Raw genomic sequence first — 20330 nt, forward strand, 5'->3', positions numbered from 1 at the left:
TAAGGTCTTGTATAATGCTGACTGACTTTTCATCATTAAGCAGAGTGATAGAAAAACTTAACAAGTGTGTGTTCTTCTCCCTGTCACGTTTCCTGTACTTGACATGGTATTTATAGTACTAAGGGGTCCATAGCCCTTACTTCCCCAGTGTAGTATGCGTTGTTTCTTATGTTGGAGAGTTCAGTCCAATCCTGAAAAACTTGCAGGTGGTTTCTTTGCACACCTGGAGAGAAAGGGGCAAGAGCAGTAGTTTGTACTCTTTGTTTTTTTCCCTCTACTTGCTCACAGTACTATTTAAAAGCACCAATATGTTGCCCTTTGTATCCTTGTTCTACTCTTACTGGTTCCCTGGAAGGAAGAGAAGCAGGGAGTAAGACAGGAGGGTACAGACAAAATACCAAACCCAGTGATAAAATCCACTTTAGGCTTACATTCTGAAAGGAGTAATTCCTGCTTTCATAAAATGACTCTGAAAGCTCTCCTTTTCAGTGGTGGTGGGATAGGAGCTTTAGAGCAACAGCAGGGAATGTGCTGCCCCAGCCCTTTGCAGGGGCTTGGATCATTTGAACAAGACAAGCATTGGGCGTACAGACCCAAAGAAGGTAAAAGCAACACCCATCTCTTATTTTAGAATGGAGAGCATAGCACAAGTTCTCACAGTTATTGTTGCTGCAATAGGAATGCCTATAATTCTTGATTTCTGAGAAAAGATCTCTTCATGCCCCCACCTTTCACTGGAAAGTGTGTTTTATCTGGGCTTTTTTTTTTCTCTAGTATGGAGAAATTAGTTGTGTGTGAAATGATTTCTCAATCTTGTGGCATCTTCAGTGGGGAGTGACAAGTTAGCTGGCCTTGATATACATGCAAGGGGATTAGAAATCCAGGCTTCCAAATAAAGTTAGGGAGTTTCTGTGGTTTTTATTACTATTATTTAAAAAAACAAAACAAAACCCAAACAAACATGTACCTCTAGGTAAATTGTTGTGAAATGTTTGGAAAGGGCAATGGCCTGAATGCTCTGCTGAGGATTTCTTTTGATTGTTTGCTTTGTTTGTTTGTTTTTTGGTGGGGAGGAGGTTGCTTATTTTCCTGTCATTTAGACTTCTGATTTTATACTTATGTGATACTACCATTTCTATAGAAGTGGCTTCAGGCTTGCATTTTGAATAGAAGTGTAAGCCAGTCTTAAAGTTGCATCTAATTTGGTTAATCACTATCAGTGAAAATGTGCAAGATGACAAAAGTAGAGATGACTCTTAAAAGGCATTCACCTTTGTCTGGAAAATCCTCATGAATTTCACTTCATGGTTGGACAGATACTTGTTTGTTCTTGAGTAAACAATGTGTCAGTATTCAGAAAATAACTGTTAAAAACAAATTACCTTTTGTAGTTACGGAGTGTTGCTGTGGGAACTGCTTACAGGAGAAGTTCCTTACCGTGGCATTGATGGCCTGGCTGTGGCTTATGGAGTTGCTGTCAATAAGCTTACTTTGCCCATTCCATCCACCTGCCCTGAACCATTTGCAAAACTAATGAAAGGTATCTATGTTTTTTCTTCCTATATATTTAAATAGTTGTGTTTTTGGAGTGTGTATCCTTGCCTGTAATAGTCATGGGGTTGCAAAATAAAGACCTCATTGCTATGCTGTATACCAAGTATTGGGGTTTTTTTACACAGCAGTCTGGTGTTACAGACAGCTAGATGGGTTTCTGAGGAACTTATACATTATTACTGTGTTGCATATAAGTTCTTCAGTAGTGACAGAATATAGTTTTTGCTCTGATTGTACAGATTTCCTTTTACACTTAAATTGCATTAATTTTCACAAATTACAGCATATACTATGTATTAATACAAGATCAAGATTAAAATCCCAAGGGGAAGAATTGCAAATGCCATTTTTCCTCATTGTTTCTTCCTGAGTGTCAAAAATTATTTGGAAATACTTTAAAGAGAAATTAACATTGTTTGCTAATGGCTAATTCCTTCTGTTTAATGATTTTCTTTACCTTTTATATGTATCCTTTGTATGTAATACTGCTAGTTTTGCTATTTCAGATGCTAAAGATAGAGATGAAAAAAATGTTACAATTAATACAAAGCCAGTCCTCTGAGTAGAATTAGGTAGATGTCACCTCCGTGAATTGAAGAGGAACTAGGGAAAGCTTTGCAGGTAAAGGGAACACATTAGAACTTGAAATGCAGTAGTAAGCAACTTGAAATTCATGTAGTTCTTCAAAAAGTTCTCTCTACTATTAAAAACTGACAGGATTTTGATAAATTCTAGAATGCTGGGAGCAGGACCCTCATATCCGACCATCGTTTGCCTTAATTCTTGAACAGCTTACTGCCATTGAAGGGGCAGTTATGACTGAAATGCCTCAAGAGTCTTTCCATTCCATGCAAGATGACTGGAAATTGGAAATTCAACAGATATTTAATGAATTGAGGACCAAGGAAAAAGTAAGTTGATTTTTTCAATTGCAAGGCAGTGAAGGAAGGGTGTGTGTCTATGTATGTTTATGTGATACAGCAGTTTTGGACTTTTGAATTGTGGCTTACCAATGTACTCATGTAAGTATGCAAGTAGTTGATAAAGAAACATATCCACACCCATCTCCCCAAATAAAACAGGTTGTAAATATGACATTCTAGGCTTTGTTCAAAAATGTGTTATTTTTTTTCTTGTGTGTTGAATGTATCTCTTCAATTGCTCTTATCCCTTAGCTAATTGTTATAACCACTGCAAATTTTCAGCTGCTGTTAAACATTCTCCTTAGCTGTGGGAGTGAAAAGCCTTTCATCCTGCTACATGAATGTACCCTCTGGCTTCTTTTCCAAAAACGGAATAGTGTATTTTTCTCTATTCTTCCCGAACAGACTTGTAATATGGATGTCTGTTGGTGTTGCAGTTTGGGTCATATTCTTGCCAGATATTAATAAGGTCAATCTCATACTCATGAAGCAGCAAATCCAGTTTCTGTCATTTATTATTCAATTTTCTGTCACTGATGTTCTTTCCATATTCTCATATCATTATATGTTTGTGCTATATGGATACTCACTGTCAGTTTTCTTTGCCCTCTCTTTTAGTTACTTCATCTTGTTTGTAATCACTCTGAGTTGTATATTTTCCTTTAGACAACTTGATAAAGATAACTATTAGAATAGGCCAGGTGTCCTCTCAAGTCCCTGTTAGAAATGCTTTTAGTGGAAGCAGATTCCTTCTTTATAGGTCTTTCTTGCAGTATAATTATTGCTCAGTATATATTTGCTATTATTTTTCATGAAGTGGTAATAGGTAAGGAAGACAATAATTGAGATGATAGTGATGGGTGTGTCCTTACCTAACTGTAATATCAGCATATGTGGTATTAGAATTTATTGATCACCCATGAGATTGCAGTATCATCAATAATATTTTTCATACTTTCTAGCTACTGTTTCTTCCACCTTCTTCATTTCCCTCTTCCATTGCAGTTCACAGAACTGGGTGTTGGTCTGTCCTGCCTGCACTGGGCATACAGTGTGCCAGAACTGGGCTCTGTGCCTCAGTAGCTGTCAGATCTCTTCCGTTACAGATGAGTTATAGTCCCTCTATAGAGAGCAGAGGCTTCCTTTTTTACTTGCTGTGGGGTCACCAACTACTGTGTTGACTTGCCACAGCCTGCCATAGAGTTTAACTCTTTTCCACCCCTCCAGCAACTGCTCAATCAACCATTTGCCTATTTTTACTCTGGGAGCAATTAGAACAGGCATTCCCATTCAGGTTTTTTGTTTATTTTTTGAATTTCTGGAGGCATTAGTCCAGGATGAAATTTCCTATAAAATTAAAATGTGACTAAATGAAGTTTAGGATTAAATAAGCCAGTGAAGAGATTTGGGAGAAGAGTCATATTTTGTGTAGATGGGAGTTAAGCTTAATTATGGAGAGGAAAAGATAAAATGAAATTTACTGCTTATATGCCAAAGTGCATCTCCAGAGGCATCTACCCTAATTAGATAAACTAGTTTAAGAATGAAAGCAGGTAACTTTGACTTACACAAGGTTTTCATCTGTGCAGGCTTATTTAATTTGGCACATTATCAAGCTTGCTGTCAGCTGCTAGGGAGAAAATAATGTCTATAAAATATTTAAATGATAATAATAATAGTAAAACAAACAAAAACCCTCTGCATGGAGTCTCACTGCTCCTGTAGAAGAGGAACTTGTGTAGCTGGAGGAATTTCCTCAAGGGCTTGCTGCAAATGGGTGATGGTGACACCCACTCCAAGAGAAGATCACAATCTTTTTTTGACAAACCTTCTTGAGCAACGTAAATATAGAATTCTTTCCTACCTACCTTACAATGGGTGTTTTAATTGTAGAGCCGTGTGGAAACATTGCATAACTAATTGCGGTAAGTCAGTTTTTAAATAGTTTATTTGGAAAAGACTAAATACTTAATCTCTCAGTGAGGAAACACTTATTAGTTTTTCTAGACTGTCTGCCATTTAAGTACAGGCCCTCAGTTTTTCCCTGGTTACTGAGGTTTATGGAACCTGGATTTGAGGACAATGAAAGATGGAAAATCAACAGTGTTTCTAATGCACCTTTATCACTGTACTAACACAGTAATAAAAACTTTTAAACTCTAAAGTACCTTTATTCTAAATTTGAATTCATTTAGCTTCTGCTTTTAACCCTTGCATTAGGTTGTCCTCTTTTGACTGGACAGGAGGTGGAGGAAAGTGAGGATTTACAGCAGTCTCTAAATTAAATTTTTGAATATCTTTAGTAAAAACAAGCCAAACAGACGAACACTACTAAAGCCTTACTTGCTGGCATGAAGACAGGTTCCTTTGAATTTCCAAGAGGCAGAATTGCCTGTAGCAAAACAGTGTATATTAAGTGGGTCAGTTTAAAAAATATTTTTTTTCCAATCTGATGTTGAAACAAGCTCACTCAATAGTAGTAAGCCATATGAAATTAATCAATCATGTCAATTAAATTTTAAACCTATGATAAGCACTGTATGTATGCTATAATTGTAATAAAATAAAAGGCAAACAGCTATCTTTCTGAAGAACAGACACTTCTCAATGAACCAGTTGGCTTCAGTGCCAACCTATCTTTTGACATGAGTAGTCTTTTTGATAAGAATGCTTGAACATCCCCTTATTTGAAAACACTGAAATAGTATAGTTAGTTCAGGAATTAATTTATTCAAGGCAAAATAGGAGTTAAAAAGGGAAAAGAGTTTGTTTCTTCGCTTTCATTGTATGCAATAAAGAATTCCCCTGGCACACAACACTGCTGGGCACCAGCAGAGGTAGGCAGTCTGCTCTGAAATAAAAACAAAACAAAGACAAACAAACAAAAAAATCCAAGCAACACCACAATTACAGAATTGTATAGTGACAACATTAATTTATTTAAAATAGAAATAAGATTCTTAGGTATCTTGAACTTTTAGCATAGCTTTATTTCAAATTATGCTTTTCTGTTTTCATTTGAATTTTCATTTCAATACAGGTAGAATTTACACAAGCATAGGAAAAAATTATGTGGTGAGAAACATGCAGTATGAGTCACATCTAGTTCTCCTTTTCCTATATGATTCTGGATAAGTCTGCTTCCTGCCCCATGACATGAAGGAAGGTCTAAAATTAGGAAGGTCTTAAATTTCAAATGTATTTTGACAGATTTTTGGAATCGGAAGATTAAGATAATTTTAAGATGGTAGTTTTCAGCTGTTAAGCTTTGGATGTTTATTTACCCTAAAAAATTAACTAGCTCCCTTACTGAAGCTTTTCCTTTCCCAAGATTTAAAATAAATAAATATTTTTTTTTAAAAAAAGAACAACTATTTTGAGAGTGATGGTTGACGAGTCTGTGTGTTGTAATTGTGGTTAGTAGCTATTTGATGTTAGATACCTGCTAGATTTTAATTAAGAAACAGCTGTCTTCTTCGTATGACTTAGTTTATCCTATTACACTAATCCTCATTCAGTGTAATACTGATTGCTTTTCGAGATAGAAAAGCGCTACTTAATATATGGCTGAAAAACAGGAAAGGTTAGAGAATTTAAGATAAAGCCAGTAATTTGTGTATTCGTCAGGTCATTGGCTTTATGTTAATGCATAGGAGATGTCTAAGAGAAGCCCTCATGCTGTGCAAGAGTTTCTGATGTGAAGTACTTGGAGAACATTTTCTGCAAGTCTGTAAGCAGATAATCTTTAATTGCATATGTTCACCCTATTGCCACTGCTTAGATGCCTTATGTAAAGTGACTCAAATTAAAAGGAAATGTGTATGATGCTTGATTCTGAATACAGAATCTTGGCTTATTCAGAAGGTTGTATGTGCATGTTACATGTGTATAGTGCATCATGAAAATAAATCAGGAAATGCAACCTACTGTTCACTTTATATATCCTTTTATACTCTCTCATTATTACTGAGTTTCATTTTTGTGGCTGTTATCTTCAGGAGCTTCGATCACGAGAAGAGGAGCTGACAAGAGCTGCTCTTCAGCAAAAATCTCAAGAAGAATTACTTAAGCGCCGGGAGCAACAGTTAGCAGAACGTGAGATCGATGTACTGGAGCGTGAACTGAATATCATGATATTCCAGTTAAATCAGGAGAAACCAAATGTAAAGAAGAGGAAGGGGAAGTTTAAAAGAAGCCGGTTAAAACTTAAAGATGGACACAGAATTAGTTTGCCTTCAGGTTTGTAATTTTTCTTCAAGTTCACAATACCTGAGACAAATATGTAGGCTTCAGTTCCATGGTTCATGTTTTCAGTGTTGGCTACTACTTTAGTTCATTGCTATACCATTCTACCATAATATACAACAGGATTTGATAAGAATTTCCCGCAAGGAAACAACTTTCACATATCATATTCTTGTGGAATAGTCCTCATTTCAGCTGGAAGAATGTTTCACTTGATTCAGCTGTTCATTGTATCTGGAGGGAAGGGTTACTAGCATGGGAGCCACATGATTTAAGACGGTTTCAAAGTTCAGATATTTGTTATCATTGTTTCTGTGCAGACAGAAAAGTACCTTTTAACTACATTCCAGAACTTTCTAACATGATCAAATATTAGTGTTATTTGCCCTAAACTTGTAATTACTGAGCAGAAAACCAGCACTTGGTAAAGGCAGGGGATACAGGTGCAGGAGGTCCAAATTTCATGCTTATTGCAGTCACAAATACAACACAGCAGTTACAATCTTCAGTGCCTTATTTCTTTCAAGAAAGCACTCTCACAGCAGCAGCAGATTATTTCAGAATACAAATATGGTATAATTTGAATGTTAGAGCGTTTCATTCCACCCATGAATGGATTACAATGCCCCCTTTGCAAAGGTGGCATGTTTGGAGAGAGTTAGGTTCTTTAAATTGTCAGGGACTGATTTAGTGGTGCCATTTTAATGCTGCCACAAGATAGCACTATGCGAACTCAAGGTTTTATCAATGATTGGAAAGCCTTCATTAGTGGTACCAGCATCCTGATGTTGATGGGCTTCCTTTCAGTGGCTTCCAGGTCAAGTCTATCAGTTTATTACAAGTGCACTAAGAACTTAATGCTGTGCTAACACAGGACCAAATCATAGCTCTCTGGTAGTTGGAAGGAGACAGAGGGCAGTAAGTACATTTAGAGTACTATTTCAGCATAAGTGAAATAAGCTTATTTTTCCTTACTTTAAAAATACGAGCAAATAAGATAAAAATCACCCTACAATCTCACAGGCAAACATGTTAAATTGGCTTATGCTGGATCACAAGCATAAACTAAATATGTGATCCTTTGTTTCCAGTTCTTATATTTAACTTGAAAAAGTGATAAAATTAACAGTTTCCTTCAGAATACTATTTAGGTCCTTGTTATGAAGAATATCCAGATGAATTCATCCTTGAGGCAATTCTCTTGTAAGAACAGTGTACAATATAATTGCACTGATGATGGGGATTGTAAAGGGGCATATTGTCAAATTTAATTTCATAATTTTCTTCCTACTTGTTAATATTTGTTGTTCTTTTTTTTTTACTACTTTGCTATGAATATTTCTACTTCCGTCATTTGCTGTCATGTTTTTCTGACACGTGGATGGATGTGACTTTGACCCTGAGAATAGCTCAGTTGGCTAAAACCTGGTTGTAATAATGCCAAGGTCATGGGTTCAATCCCCTGTGTGGGCCATTGACTTAAGAGTTGGACTCAATGATCCTTGTGGGTCCCTTCCAACTCAGAATAGTCTGTGAGTTTGTGATTCTTTGTTAGTGCTTCTTTTTATGGTGTATATGAATTACGTGTTTAAAAAACTGAGCCAAATTTTATTGCCATAAATATCGATTGATTTGAGATGAACTACAGAAATTTTTCTTTCCCCCTGTGACAACCAACAAGATGGAATAACAGCTTGTGATGTGGATGTGTCTCAGATTGGGTCCACTTGGACCTACCAACTTTTGTTGATGTTACTTCAGACTTATCAGATGAAGGTGCCTGTTTGACTCAATTGTTACACTAGGAGTCAGAGTTTTTCTGTGTTTTTAATATGACTTTTTTCTTGTACTGTCAAGTCTAAATCATTATATAACTTTGTTTTAAGAAGTACAGCAGCATATTCTTCTGAAGAGTTTTTTATTCAGATATTTAAACTGATTTGTTTTACTCTCTTACAGATTTCCAGCACAAAATAACAGTGCAGGCATCCCCCAATCTGGATAAAAGGAGGAGTTTGAACAGTAACAGCTCTAGTCCATCAAGTAGCCCCACAATAATTCCTCGTCTTCGAGCTATACAATGTAAGTCTCCACTCATTGGATCAATAGAGAATGTTACTTACACTTTCTGAAATGCTGATAGTGGTATCAAATTCCAGGCAGATTTATGTCTGATTTCCACATCTCTTACTTTGTTCTAACAATTGCAACTTCTAAATTGTAAAATGCTAAATAATTTTCAGTAATTCAGAATGATTGTGAATGCTTTAAATCATGTCTTTATTTAATGACTTCTGGATTTGTAAACTGACTGGGATAAAACAATGACAAATCAAAAGTTTATGACAAAAGGCGAAGTATCATGTTTAGAACCCAAATAAGATGGGAAAGAAGTTTTTTTAGGTATTGGAGTTGATAAAGTAAAAGAAAGGTTCAGAGAGTAAGGGAATAACCAAACTTTATTACGTCAAAAGAGAAGCAAGGTTTAAGCAGGTAAAAAACCAGAAGAAATCTTGGTTTAGGTTTTTTGAAAACAAGAAAAAGAAACAAAAATAAAATTATGGTCATGTTTGTGGGTCTACATTATTATGTTTACTGATGACAGAAGGGAAGCTATGTTCATGCTCCTGTACCATGAATATGGGAGAAAACTGAACTGTTACAGTGAAGCACACATTTATATTTGGGAATGACAGAGGTAGAGACCGAAAACAGTTCCTACAGGATTCATGGTTTGCATTTGTACTGTCTGACGTCTTGTGCAAGGTAGATTGTGTAATTATCGATATTCAGCAAGTAATGCCTTAAACTTCTCTCTTTTTATGAAATCAGTGGAACCTGTCCCAGCTGATTGCTTGTGGATGGTGGCTATCCTCTCTTGCAGGTGTAGTCACCTGTAAGGGAAGTTACTTCACCATCTGGCTCTGTCAGATGTAAATAAGGAGAAGGGGAAATAGAAATGCATGAGGGTTTTTTTTCTGTGTACTGTTCTGTAGCTACTTTAAAGATTGATTGATTGATTGATTGATTGATTTTTTTAATTCAGCCTGAAACTTTGTTTAAAGTTTGAATAGAAATCAGATCTGTCATCTCCTTTGGAACACTTCTGCCTTATGAAATCCTTTTCATTATTAATGTCTAAAGGGGAGAAGTCATGTCTTCATTGGCAGTAACTTCATTATTTGTTTGAACTATAAAAGATACAGTTCACTGGGCTAAAAATGTTTACTTGTCCATATGTTGTGGATAAAGGAGAGGTGGACAAACCCTGTCTTGCTTTTCTTAATGAAATTTGAGATGGAAGGAAAATCAATTAACGTCTTTTTCAGAAGTTAGCTGACACAGTATCTGCTTTGTCAATGGTTTTGTGACCTCAGTGTGATGGGTTTTTCTGGTTGCTTGTTTATTTATTGCAGAAAGATAAGGAAGGCTTTTCTTAGTAAAATGTCATAATTAGATATAAACTAGAACATCTCATTTTATCTTTGTTTCTTCTTGGTCTGCAAGAAAATGTTGGAAATGAAGAAAGTGTCAGGTATTGGCATGATTCTGAAAACTTGACTTTTCTGTTTGGGTTATTTTTTTCTGTTGCTTGTTGGGATTTTTTTTTAATGCATAGCCTTGTATAAGCTATAGTGATGCCACTCCTTGCATTTGTGCTAAGTTCGCTGAGGAATTTTTTTTTAATTTGGGCAGGCATTTATACTGATAGGACATGAACATATGGAACAACATAAAGGATCTCCTTTAACAGAAGTTCATGTCTGCTTCTCAGTTTGAATCCCTAGGTTTTACCAAAAAGCTTATCAGATCTCTCAGGAGTATTAGGTGAAACAGTTTAGCTTCCACACCCATCTGCACCTGTGCAAAATAAGTTCTCTTTCCCACAATAATGTTTTATCTTGATTTAACTTCAAAGTGTCTTTGTTTCAAGATGACTTGCTCAAATACAGGTGATATGAACAGGCACTTAAAACAGCTGGTTACTTGATTGCTTCACTTTGTCATGAGTGAGTCTAGGTTTCAAATCTAGAAGTTCTTTAAGTTAAAAAAATCTACTTTATTTGTTATTAAAACAAGTTCTGCTGATTTTGAAAGGGGTTTTAGAGGGAGGAGGGAAACCACTAAGATATATAATCCATAGGTTCTGGAATGGGTTGAAAATTGGAATGTAAAGAGGGCAAGTGTAATGCCATGCTACAAGGTAAGCTGTGCTGGCAAGAGGTGTGCAGTGAGGAAGGAAGAGAATACTGTGCAGTGAAGGAGCAGCAGAACCATGGGCCTGTAAATGCCACCTCATTTGTCATGCTGTTGTAACTGGCTGCATTGGTTTTATCTTAGGTCTCTTCATCATAGCTGTTAACCTACCATGTTGACAGCAAGCTACTGCTTCAGTTAGTCAGTCCTATGTGAAAATCTACCTTCCCAGGTCTGTTCCTAGAAAGAGGATCCTTTAAACCCTGCAGTAAAACCCCACCCTCAGAAGATGCTTAATGCCTTTAAGGATCCAGGCTTTATGACCCAAAGATAAAAATATGAGGGAAACAGTTCCATTTCTGAAGTCAACTTGACTAAGATCTCTACTACGTTCTCTTAATTTTTTTCTCAGTGATTCCCAAAACAGATACACACACAGCTAATGGCCGAAGAAACAGTGTATATGTGTACCAGCAAGATGTAGATATCACAAGTGAATATGAACTTCCCAGTGGGGTTATAAAAAAAGGCAAGATTTTGTTATGTTTTAAAGGTGCTGGTTCTCTTTGATTTATCAATTGAGACAGTGACAGACTAAGCATTTAATGGAGATTAGGCACTTTAAAAGTATAATTTGTTTTGGTGTGGTGAGAAAGAAAATGTTAATCATGGTCACAATTGGAATATTCTGTTTCTTTTGATACCAGTTGTTCCACAGTATATGTTCTGTTCATTGGAATTTAAGTGCTCAGTCTAACTCACTTGTCTGAATTATCTAAATGTAAGAGTCTCAATTAAAGGAAGCATGGAAAATATGATTGCTCTGCTGCTTTATCTTTAATCTGGGTTGCTTGTAAGCTCATAAATTACTTTTCTTGCTTGCTCATCTTTTTGGATCAGTGCAATTTGTGTGCTGGTTTTTGTAAAAGAGAAAAAAACCACCTCAATTTTTTTCTACTCCTTTGTGTGTTACTGTGTCAAAATGATGTTGCAGTGGAGAAAATATTGTTCTGCCAAAATATTTTGGTTTTAGAAATAGTATTTATGTGCTTGGGGTTTGTTTGTGTTTTTAAATCTAACCTTTAGTGACTTCAGATGAAAGCAACAGAACCTGGGGAAGGAGCACAACTTATCACCAAGAAGAGTTTGAAGATGTGAAAAGAAGTTTTAAAAAGAAAGGTTGTACGTGGGGACCAAGTTCAGTTCAAATAAAGGATCGTGCAGATTGTAAGGACAAGTATGTCTACTACATTTTGTTTGTTTGGTAATACTGAAGCATTCTTGGTAACTGAATCATTGGCGTAGGTAGTGAGTGCAAGGAGTTCTGCAGTCTCTAGTTACAGTGAAAACTCCTATCTTTTAATTTAGAAACTACATTAATAATGAGTAGCTCCCCCCCACTTAGACTTGAGGATGAAACACCTAATTATCTTCAAGTTTTTGTGACTCTTATCTATTACCCTTTGTCTTCTGAGACTTGGAACATACTGGGATGCTAGTGCATACCAGACATTCATGGCCTGTCTTTCTTGCCCCTCCTCACATTAACTTGAGGAACTGCAAGCATGACTCCAGTGGGCACTTGCAGTATCATTAAGTAAGGGTGACTGATTTTGCATAGGTGAGGCACAATTTACACAAGCACCATCATTTATGCTGACAGTGTGAAAGGGTTCTGAAAATCAGTTGAACAATTTACTCTCAGATTTTTTTTGATGGCTCAAAAGTAGTGGTTAGCAGCTTTTCTGAAGTAAGAAATCCTTTTCCTTTTTACTTATAGTATATACTCATTTAGCTGTGTTAGGAATTAGTTCCAGACCATCTATTGAAACTGACTTCATAATACTTTTGTGGCTTTAAAGTAACTATGTTTAATAAACTTCCAATATTCCCATCATTTCTTTGACACACTATGTTTAATAAAGTTCCAATATTCACATCATTTCTTTGACACAATGAAACTTTTATCCAAGTTTTCACCAACTTGCATTGTTCAATGGGTAGTCAAGGCCCAGTTTTCATTGGCTGTCTTTTTAGGGGTGAAATTTTTGTCATATGAGGAGTACCTGACATAAAGCATATATGCATTTATAATCATATGAGTCTTTGCTATTACATATTTCTTTTTTATCTTTGGAAAGCTTTACTGTTTTCAAGTGATGTATTACATGTATATAGTTTGAAAAGAAAAAGTAATTTTCTCACAAAGTATATATAAGCACGATATCCTCTGTAATATCAAAATAACTATTGTTATTGCAGGGTAAGACCCCTTTCAGATGGCAGCAACCCTTGGTCAACTGTTTTAATGAAAAATCACAAGGGTGTTCCCTTAGCTTCACTATTTGTCGACCAAGGTAAGAGCTATCTTTGAAAAAGTGAAAGTTGTCATATGATGGCATTAAGTTTACCTCCAGTGTTATAAATTGTATTGCTTGATTTCCTCGAGGATTATGCAGATTATTGGAAGAGTAGATCTGTAAAAATGCAAGTGTTAGCATCTTTACATTTCCATCATTGGCAGCTAAGAAATATACTTGGTCTGTGAGCAGTACCACACAGAGACCTTTTCCACGTTTTTGAGTAGCAGGCTCATCTCTCTATGACTTCTACAGTCATCACTTTCTCATTTCTTTTAAAAAGAATTTAAATCAGTAATTGTATTGACATTCAAATGATCATTAATGATGTTCTTAGTGGGCTCTGCCCATTTTTTTGTTGAAAAAATATAGTTGTTTAAAAACCTGTAAGTCCTGATGTGTATTCCCTGATATTAGTTCCCTCCTTTTTTGAATGAGACTTATTCTCTAAAGTTTCAAGAAAGACTGTATAGATTTCAAAGGCTAAAGCTGCTTAGGCAACATTTGGCTATTTACAGGTCAAATCACAAGGAAAACTATACTTAAGCCTCTGAGGATCAGGAACATAATAGCTGCACATTGCTTTTTATGTCCATTGCTATAATGCGCTGTGGCTATAAAATACTCAAAATAATTTTCAAATTTGTGCACACTTTGTATGCTGCAGATCTTCTTATCTGAGAACATTAAGTTACTAGTGTCAGGGAAAAAACTGTGATATAACTTGTGTCCATACTAGTAGCTGAATTTATGCCAGCTGGAACAGAAGATGGTAAGCTGCTGGGACACTGCTGGAAAAAGGCATTTTCATCTTCATGTGTACTAGTAGAGGGGTGTAAATCAAAACTTTACAAATAGTAGTTTTATAGATTTATTGGCTTACTACTAAACCCCCTATACAAAGTTTACATATTTGAATTTCAAATATTTGCTTATACATTTTACATCAGATCACCATGACTTAAGGAATTAATTGCAAAAATTTCTAGTAACTGACTGGATTTTGGAACACAGCTTAATTGAAAATGTTGTAAAGAATATGTTCTAGATCTTACCTGGCAGTTTGTGTACAGCAAAATACTTCTTTGTAATTCATACATAGATATATTTTCTGTGTTATTGGGAAAGCACTACCAAAGTGTTGCAAACATGAAGTTTAGGCATAGGATGTGTTTCTGCATCTCACAGTGTGAGTCTGAGCTTCTGACAGCATCTAAAGATGTTTTACAGTATCCGTCAAGATTAATACTTGTGCAGTTGAAAGGCAATAATGACACACATATGCAGATGTGCAATAGCAAATCAGTTAAATTGCAATCTCAAAGAATACTGTGATGTTTTACAGGTGTCTGTACTGACAAGAAACATATCCCTGAAGGTTTGGACAGTAAAAGACCAAAGCCAATTAAGTTGCCCAATCAGGCCTATATTAATCTACCTCTTTGGAAAGACGATCAGGGAGAAAATACAGTAGAACATGAGAGCTTTGAAGAAGGAACCTCTGCTAGTTCTACAAATAGTACTCCACAAATGACACCTACAAACAGTCTGAGCAGGACACTGCACAAAAAGAAGACTGATTCTGTGCTGTATGGGTGTGCTGTCCTCCTTGCATCTGTTGCCCTGGGCTTAGATATTAGAGAGCTGAACAAGTCACAGGGTCCGGATGAACTCCTACCTAAAGAAGAGAAGAAGAAGCGTGATGGAATATTTCAGCGTGCTTCAAAATTGCGCAGGAGTGCCAGCCCTACACGACTGCAGGCCAAGAAAGACGAAACAAATATTCCATCCCTAAATCCAGCTGCAAATACTGTGAATCTGCTCTCTATGCCCTCCATTTCCACAAAATGCCTACTTCAATCTGACAGCGAAGATGCTTTTGTAAGCACTGTGCTTGGTGATTGTGGTCAACGTAGTTCCAGTGATGACTTCTCATCTCAAACTCCTGAAAGTAAGAGAGAACAGAGGTTACAGCTGGCTCCCAACACAGTTTCTACTCGATTGAAAAATCAGCCTTTTAATCCTGGTCTGAGAAAAGAATCTCAACACATGCCAAAAGATTCCTCCACAAAGTTAAGTGTATTGGGTCACCGACGAACCTTATCAGATGGGAACCATTTTCAGACCACAGGTGCGTAATTAAGAACTTACATGAATGCTTAAGTCAAGCTGTTGATAAAAATTTAAGCTGAAAATAAAGTCTCTAAATCTGTATAAGTTCATGATCAATGAGTTTTTGAAAAGAAGTTCTAAATTTCAATACCGGTGGTTCTGTGATGGCTTAAATGTAATATCCCTTATGGTACTCTATGCATGTGTAATTCCTCACAGTAACTGGACAAATTCATGGGGCTTTATTCCAATGTTAATGTTCATCCCACTCCTGAGGGGTTAGTGCTTTCCCTGTACATCTCTTTTGTGGCAATAAAAAATAAATTGTGATGGCCAGTAGCAGAGAGCATAGATGCAAGCAGGTTACTTGAGCACCACTGGTCTTGTCTTAGGAAATTCCCCACAAATGTACAAGCCTTGTTATTTTTCTGATAGGAAAAAAAGCCACTAGTTTTTATGGCAACCCAGTTTTACAAATGGCAAAGAATTCAAGTAGTCACATAGTTTAAATTGGCATTTTTGTTTTTGGACTTTCTCCTAGCTAACGGAGTTGCTTCAACCAATGATGTCTCCAGACTACCAGTTCTGTCAGTTACTGGAGCTCTGCACTCTCCATCTCTTCAACGAAGAAACAATCCCAGTGCTGTTCCAACTGAAAAGCAAAGCACCGTCAATATTATAGCAAGGCCTCGACCTTCTTCTCTAAGAAGCAAAATCGATGCATGGCAGATTATTCCCCGTATTATTAAACCAAACTCTAAAGACAATGAATGTTTAGAGGGCAACATAGATCCAGATGTCAACTTCTTGCCAGATACTGAGGAAAGAACTAACTGCCACATGCCCTCATTACTTGATATTGATGTGGAAGGTCAAAACAGAGACTGTACTGTGCCTTTATGTAGAATGAAGAGCAAAACTTGTCGGCCATCTATATATGAACTGGAGAGAGAGTTTCTGTCATGAGTGCCTTTCATTTTAAAAATGTTTGCTTCTTAAAGGGGAACAAATACGTCTGTCTAATGCTTTGTGCTGCTGTTTTCTGATGTACTGTGACAAAAAGTACCAAAATTATTAAAAGGGGCACCTAATTAAATAAGTGTAGTAGGTACCTTTTTCAAATCTTCCTTGGAATGCCAGCTAGTTACTCTAAAAGCACAATGCTGCAAAAACAGTATTCTAGGTGAACTTCATAAGTATATTTTGAACAACTAAAATAACATGCCCACCTCCCTTTGCAGTGTCACAAACGTTTTCTTTAGGTCTGAGAGGTTTTGCTAGAAATTTTAACTTTTGCACATGATAAAAACAAATGACACAAAGCAAGGGTGTGTTCTGTCAAGAAGAGTTTCGCCTAAGAAGCTGTTTCCTGCAGCTTGCCTCTGTGGCCCGTGGGTTTAGGGAGGGGTACAGAGGATTTAAGGTGCTGGTACAGGAGGCTCTGTTCACTGCTCATTAAGGAGGTGATTGCTTGTTGGCATTTGACACTGAAATTGGTTAAGTACTAGCAGCTAAATTTGCAGTCTTTGCCCTTGGGTTTTGTGAGAACTTTCAACTGTGTTCATTAGTTTCTCCAGAAAGTTACACTGCTTATATAAACATTTCGGTTTCAGCCACCTTATCGATTTGGGAGAGTAAACTTTAGTATTGCGATTGGAGTAAAGGTATTTGACATACTTTGTAATGTGAAACAACATTCCTTGTAGGTAGGGATACACTGGAACGTAAATATTTGTACTCTTAACCTTTTGAAGACTACAGTGTTTGCACTGAAAGCAATATACTTGGGTTTGAATTTTTTGTTTGTGGTGGAGGGGTTTCCCCTCACTTCTTGTTTTCTAAACTCTCCTGCACCTTGTATTGAAGAAAGATGGTGGGTTATAAGGATAGTTGGTTTTAAGTGAGCAAGTGGTGCATTTTATTGCACTTAGTTTTCAAACTGCTGTAACTTAATATGAAATCTTTCAGTATAATCTCTGTAGCTTTTCTTCCTAAGGTACTACTGAGTGCCTGCTTACTCATTTAAAAATTAAAGGATAAAACCAGATGTGCTTGACTGGTTTTCAGTGATAGAAAAGTTCCAGAAAATTCCAAGTAGTTAATTGTGGAGGGAGGAACATTTAGCCTTGATAACATTGGTAGTTTAATTTTTCACAGTATCACTAAGTGAATGATTAAATAAAACAAAATGTACAGTATACTTTCCCTGATGAAAACATTTTTAGAATTAAAGGGACATCCCTCATTTTCCAGGATTTGAAATCTTAATTTTGCAGATAATTTGACATTTAAACAGATTTCATAAATAAAATTAGATAATGTTAGACTAAAACTACTATATTCCCATCAGAATACTCTTTTAAGACCTTTGTTTTAAGTGTTTTCTTCTCCTTTGCTTTTGGGAGCTCAGTTGTTAAACAGATACACAATTGCTTAAAGCTTCAAAGCCAAGGGATTAAAAAAGAAAGTTTCTGTTCTAAGACTGGTATGCAGTAGTGTCTTCCTTGAAGATGACATACAATTATAAAAATTAAATCATGAGGTCTTAATCACACAGAGCAGAACACAGAAAATGCAACTTCCTAGCTCTCAAAGTGAATACAGAAAAGGATTTCCTTAAAGTATTAGTTTACTAAAAGTAAAGACAAAACCACTAGTTGTCTGTAAATCTAAATGCTTGCTTGGCAGATTATTAAGTTACATTTTCTTCAAACCTGTTTCTGTTTCAGTATTCTTAGTTTTTTGTCAACATGATTCAAGTCACATGTTTTGTCTTTCCTTTAAACTCTGATTTTGCCAGAACACTTTAATAGATTGTCTATTCCAGTTTTAAAACAAAATGTTTTTGTAAAATGAAATAATGAATCAAATTTTAAAAGTATAGCTTGATAGCAGTTTTGCCTTCAAGGCGTAGTTAGAATTTTGGAGGATTATGTGTAATTCAACTCTTTCTTGATGTTATTCCTGTGTAACACTGAGAGAAAATAAGCTGATTTTATTACATGTTTCTGAAGAAAGTATCTTTGGCTTTCTACAGGAAAATCTCAGGTGCTGAAGTATATTGACTTGTAAACTTCTGTTAAGTTCTGTTCCATATTTTTAAGGATTATATAATTTTAAGTGTCGAATTTTGTGCCCCATGTTTTGCAATCAGTAGTATCAGCATAAAAAGCCCTTTGAGCTGTATTATTTTCACTTATTAGTGGCTTATCTCTCTTGCAATTAAATGAAGATTTCTATTCCTGTTCAGTGGATAATTTCCCAGAAGATTGGGAAGACTGGGACATATGATATGGCCAGCCCAGTGCATTCAAAGGAATTTAGAAGTTTGTATTCCATCTCTTGTTCTGAGGCAGTTTGAGTAAGCCATCTCAGATATTTCTCTGATGCGATGCAATTTTTTTAAGCTATAGTCCGTAGTGCTTTGTAATTATTTTTATAGTTTAAATTTATAGGCCAGTCTTCACTGTAATTAAAAAGACAAAAAGAAAAAAATTATTTCTATCATGGTATCACAGTCTATATTTCACTTGTCACCAGAGAAACTTTCTGTAAAGTTATGAGAATCTGGTATGCACTAAGTGAGCTGTCTTGGTTAAAGGATATTTATTTCAATATAGGTTAGTAAGCCTGACCAAATAATAATTTATGTTGATTGTTTTAGCATAAAACTGAAGGTGCTTACACTACAAAGATTAAGATAAACACTTGATATTCCGTTTTACAAAACCTGATGATTTAAATGTTTTATTTAAAAAATAAATGTTTTGTAGCTACTGTATTGCAAAGTGATCTGAATTTTTTTGAAAAACATATTTTAATGCTTTCTTAACACATACAAAGGAGTTCTCTGGTGAATAACCAGGAGCTATAAACTCTAGCCAGCCTGTTCTTGGAACATTATAATGCAGTTGTTACTCTAAGATTAATTATCCAGTACAGTAACATGAACATTCCTGTAATTTCCTGCACTTGATGTGAGCTGAAGCATATGGCATAAGCTTGTTTTTTCTTTCATGTGACCATAGCATGTCTTTTGATGCTTTTTACAATGTTGGCTGGGTATGTTAGTGGAGGTGGAGCGATGGACATAAACTCAGCATTTTATTCAGCATCAAGAATACAGGTAAGGAATAACACTCTTCTGTTGTGGGGTTTTTGTTGGGAAGGTTTGTTGGTTGGGGGATTTGGTACTTTGGGGATTTTTGTTTATTTGGGGGAGGTGTGTGTGTGTTATTTTGATTTGGTGGCGGTTTTTTTTTTTTTTGTTGTTGTTGTGTTGGTTTTTTGTTTGGTTTTTTTTTAGGGAAATGAAGCCAGTATTTTCCTTATAATATTTTCTAACACCTTCTTTCGTGAGCTTCCCTCTTCCCCCATCATGGCTCATCTTCCATTTAGGAAGAGGAAGTATCCATTTGCCCAGCAGCAATAGGCAAGATACAGCCAAGTCTGTAATGGTGCAGTGAAATTCAAATGGAATTATATTGAATTTATAACGTTGCAAGCCCAGTCTTAGAAAGACATGCCTATGCAGAGCTTTCAGTGAGGCTGGCTACATAGCATGGCCTGTGAGTGTCAGTATTGAGCCCAGATGACAGTTTATTTTTATATACAGTTATAACGGTAATATTAAGATCTGCATACAAGTGTAGAGTAATGGAAAAGATCCCATTCTTAGTAACCATCTTCCTTTTCAATGTAACTAGTCAGATCACTATGGTGTATTCATTTTGAGGAGATAATGAGACTGTTGTCTAATACATTTTTTATATAGTTGGTGATGCTTAAGATTGCAGTATTGGACATTCTAAATTAAGGCCAGAGTCCTTGCAAATGTGTAATGGTTCTAACATAAATAAATGTGAACAAAACAAATATGTGTCAGTTATCTCCATGCTGTTAGGAATTCAGTATCCTTGGTTTAGGTAGTTTTGATAAA

General features: G+C 36.0%; 1 protein-coding gene across 2 annotated transcripts in view; it reads left to right on the forward strand.

The window, feature by feature from the left end:
* The window catches only part of MAP3K21 (mitogen-activated protein kinase kinase kinase 21), a 42117-nt gene extending 22945 nt beyond the window's left edge, over nucleotides 1–19172 (forward strand). The window contains exons 3-11 of one of the 2 annotated variants that reach the window (XM_071549558.1): nucleotides 1392–1540; nucleotides 2290–2465; nucleotides 6476–6716; nucleotides 8682–8804; nucleotides 11332–11448; nucleotides 12006–12156; nucleotides 13182–13276; nucleotides 14625–15410; nucleotides 15933–19172. In XM_071549558.1, the coding sequence (XP_071405659.1) occupies nucleotides 1392–1540; nucleotides 2290–2465; nucleotides 6476–6716; nucleotides 8682–8804; nucleotides 11332–11448; nucleotides 12006–12156; nucleotides 13182–13276; nucleotides 14625–15410; nucleotides 15933–16357 (2263 nt within the window). In that variant the 3' untranslated portion in view covers nucleotides 16358–19172. The remainder of the gene's footprint in view (nucleotides 1–1391; nucleotides 1541–2289; nucleotides 2466–6475; nucleotides 6717–8681; nucleotides 8805–11331; nucleotides 11449–12005; nucleotides 12157–13181; nucleotides 13277–14624; nucleotides 15411–15932) is intronic. The other variant, XM_071549559.1, reaches the window with a different exon arrangement.
* The last annotated feature ends 1158 nt before the right edge of the window (nucleotides 19173–20330 follow it).

Source organism: Pithys albifrons, chromosome 2 (genome assembly GCF_047495875.1).
Source record: "Pithys albifrons albifrons isolate INPA30051 chromosome 2, PitAlb_v1, whole genome shotgun sequence".
Taxonomy (NCBI): domain Eukaryota; kingdom Metazoa; phylum Chordata; class Aves; order Passeriformes; family Thamnophilidae; genus Pithys; species Pithys albifrons.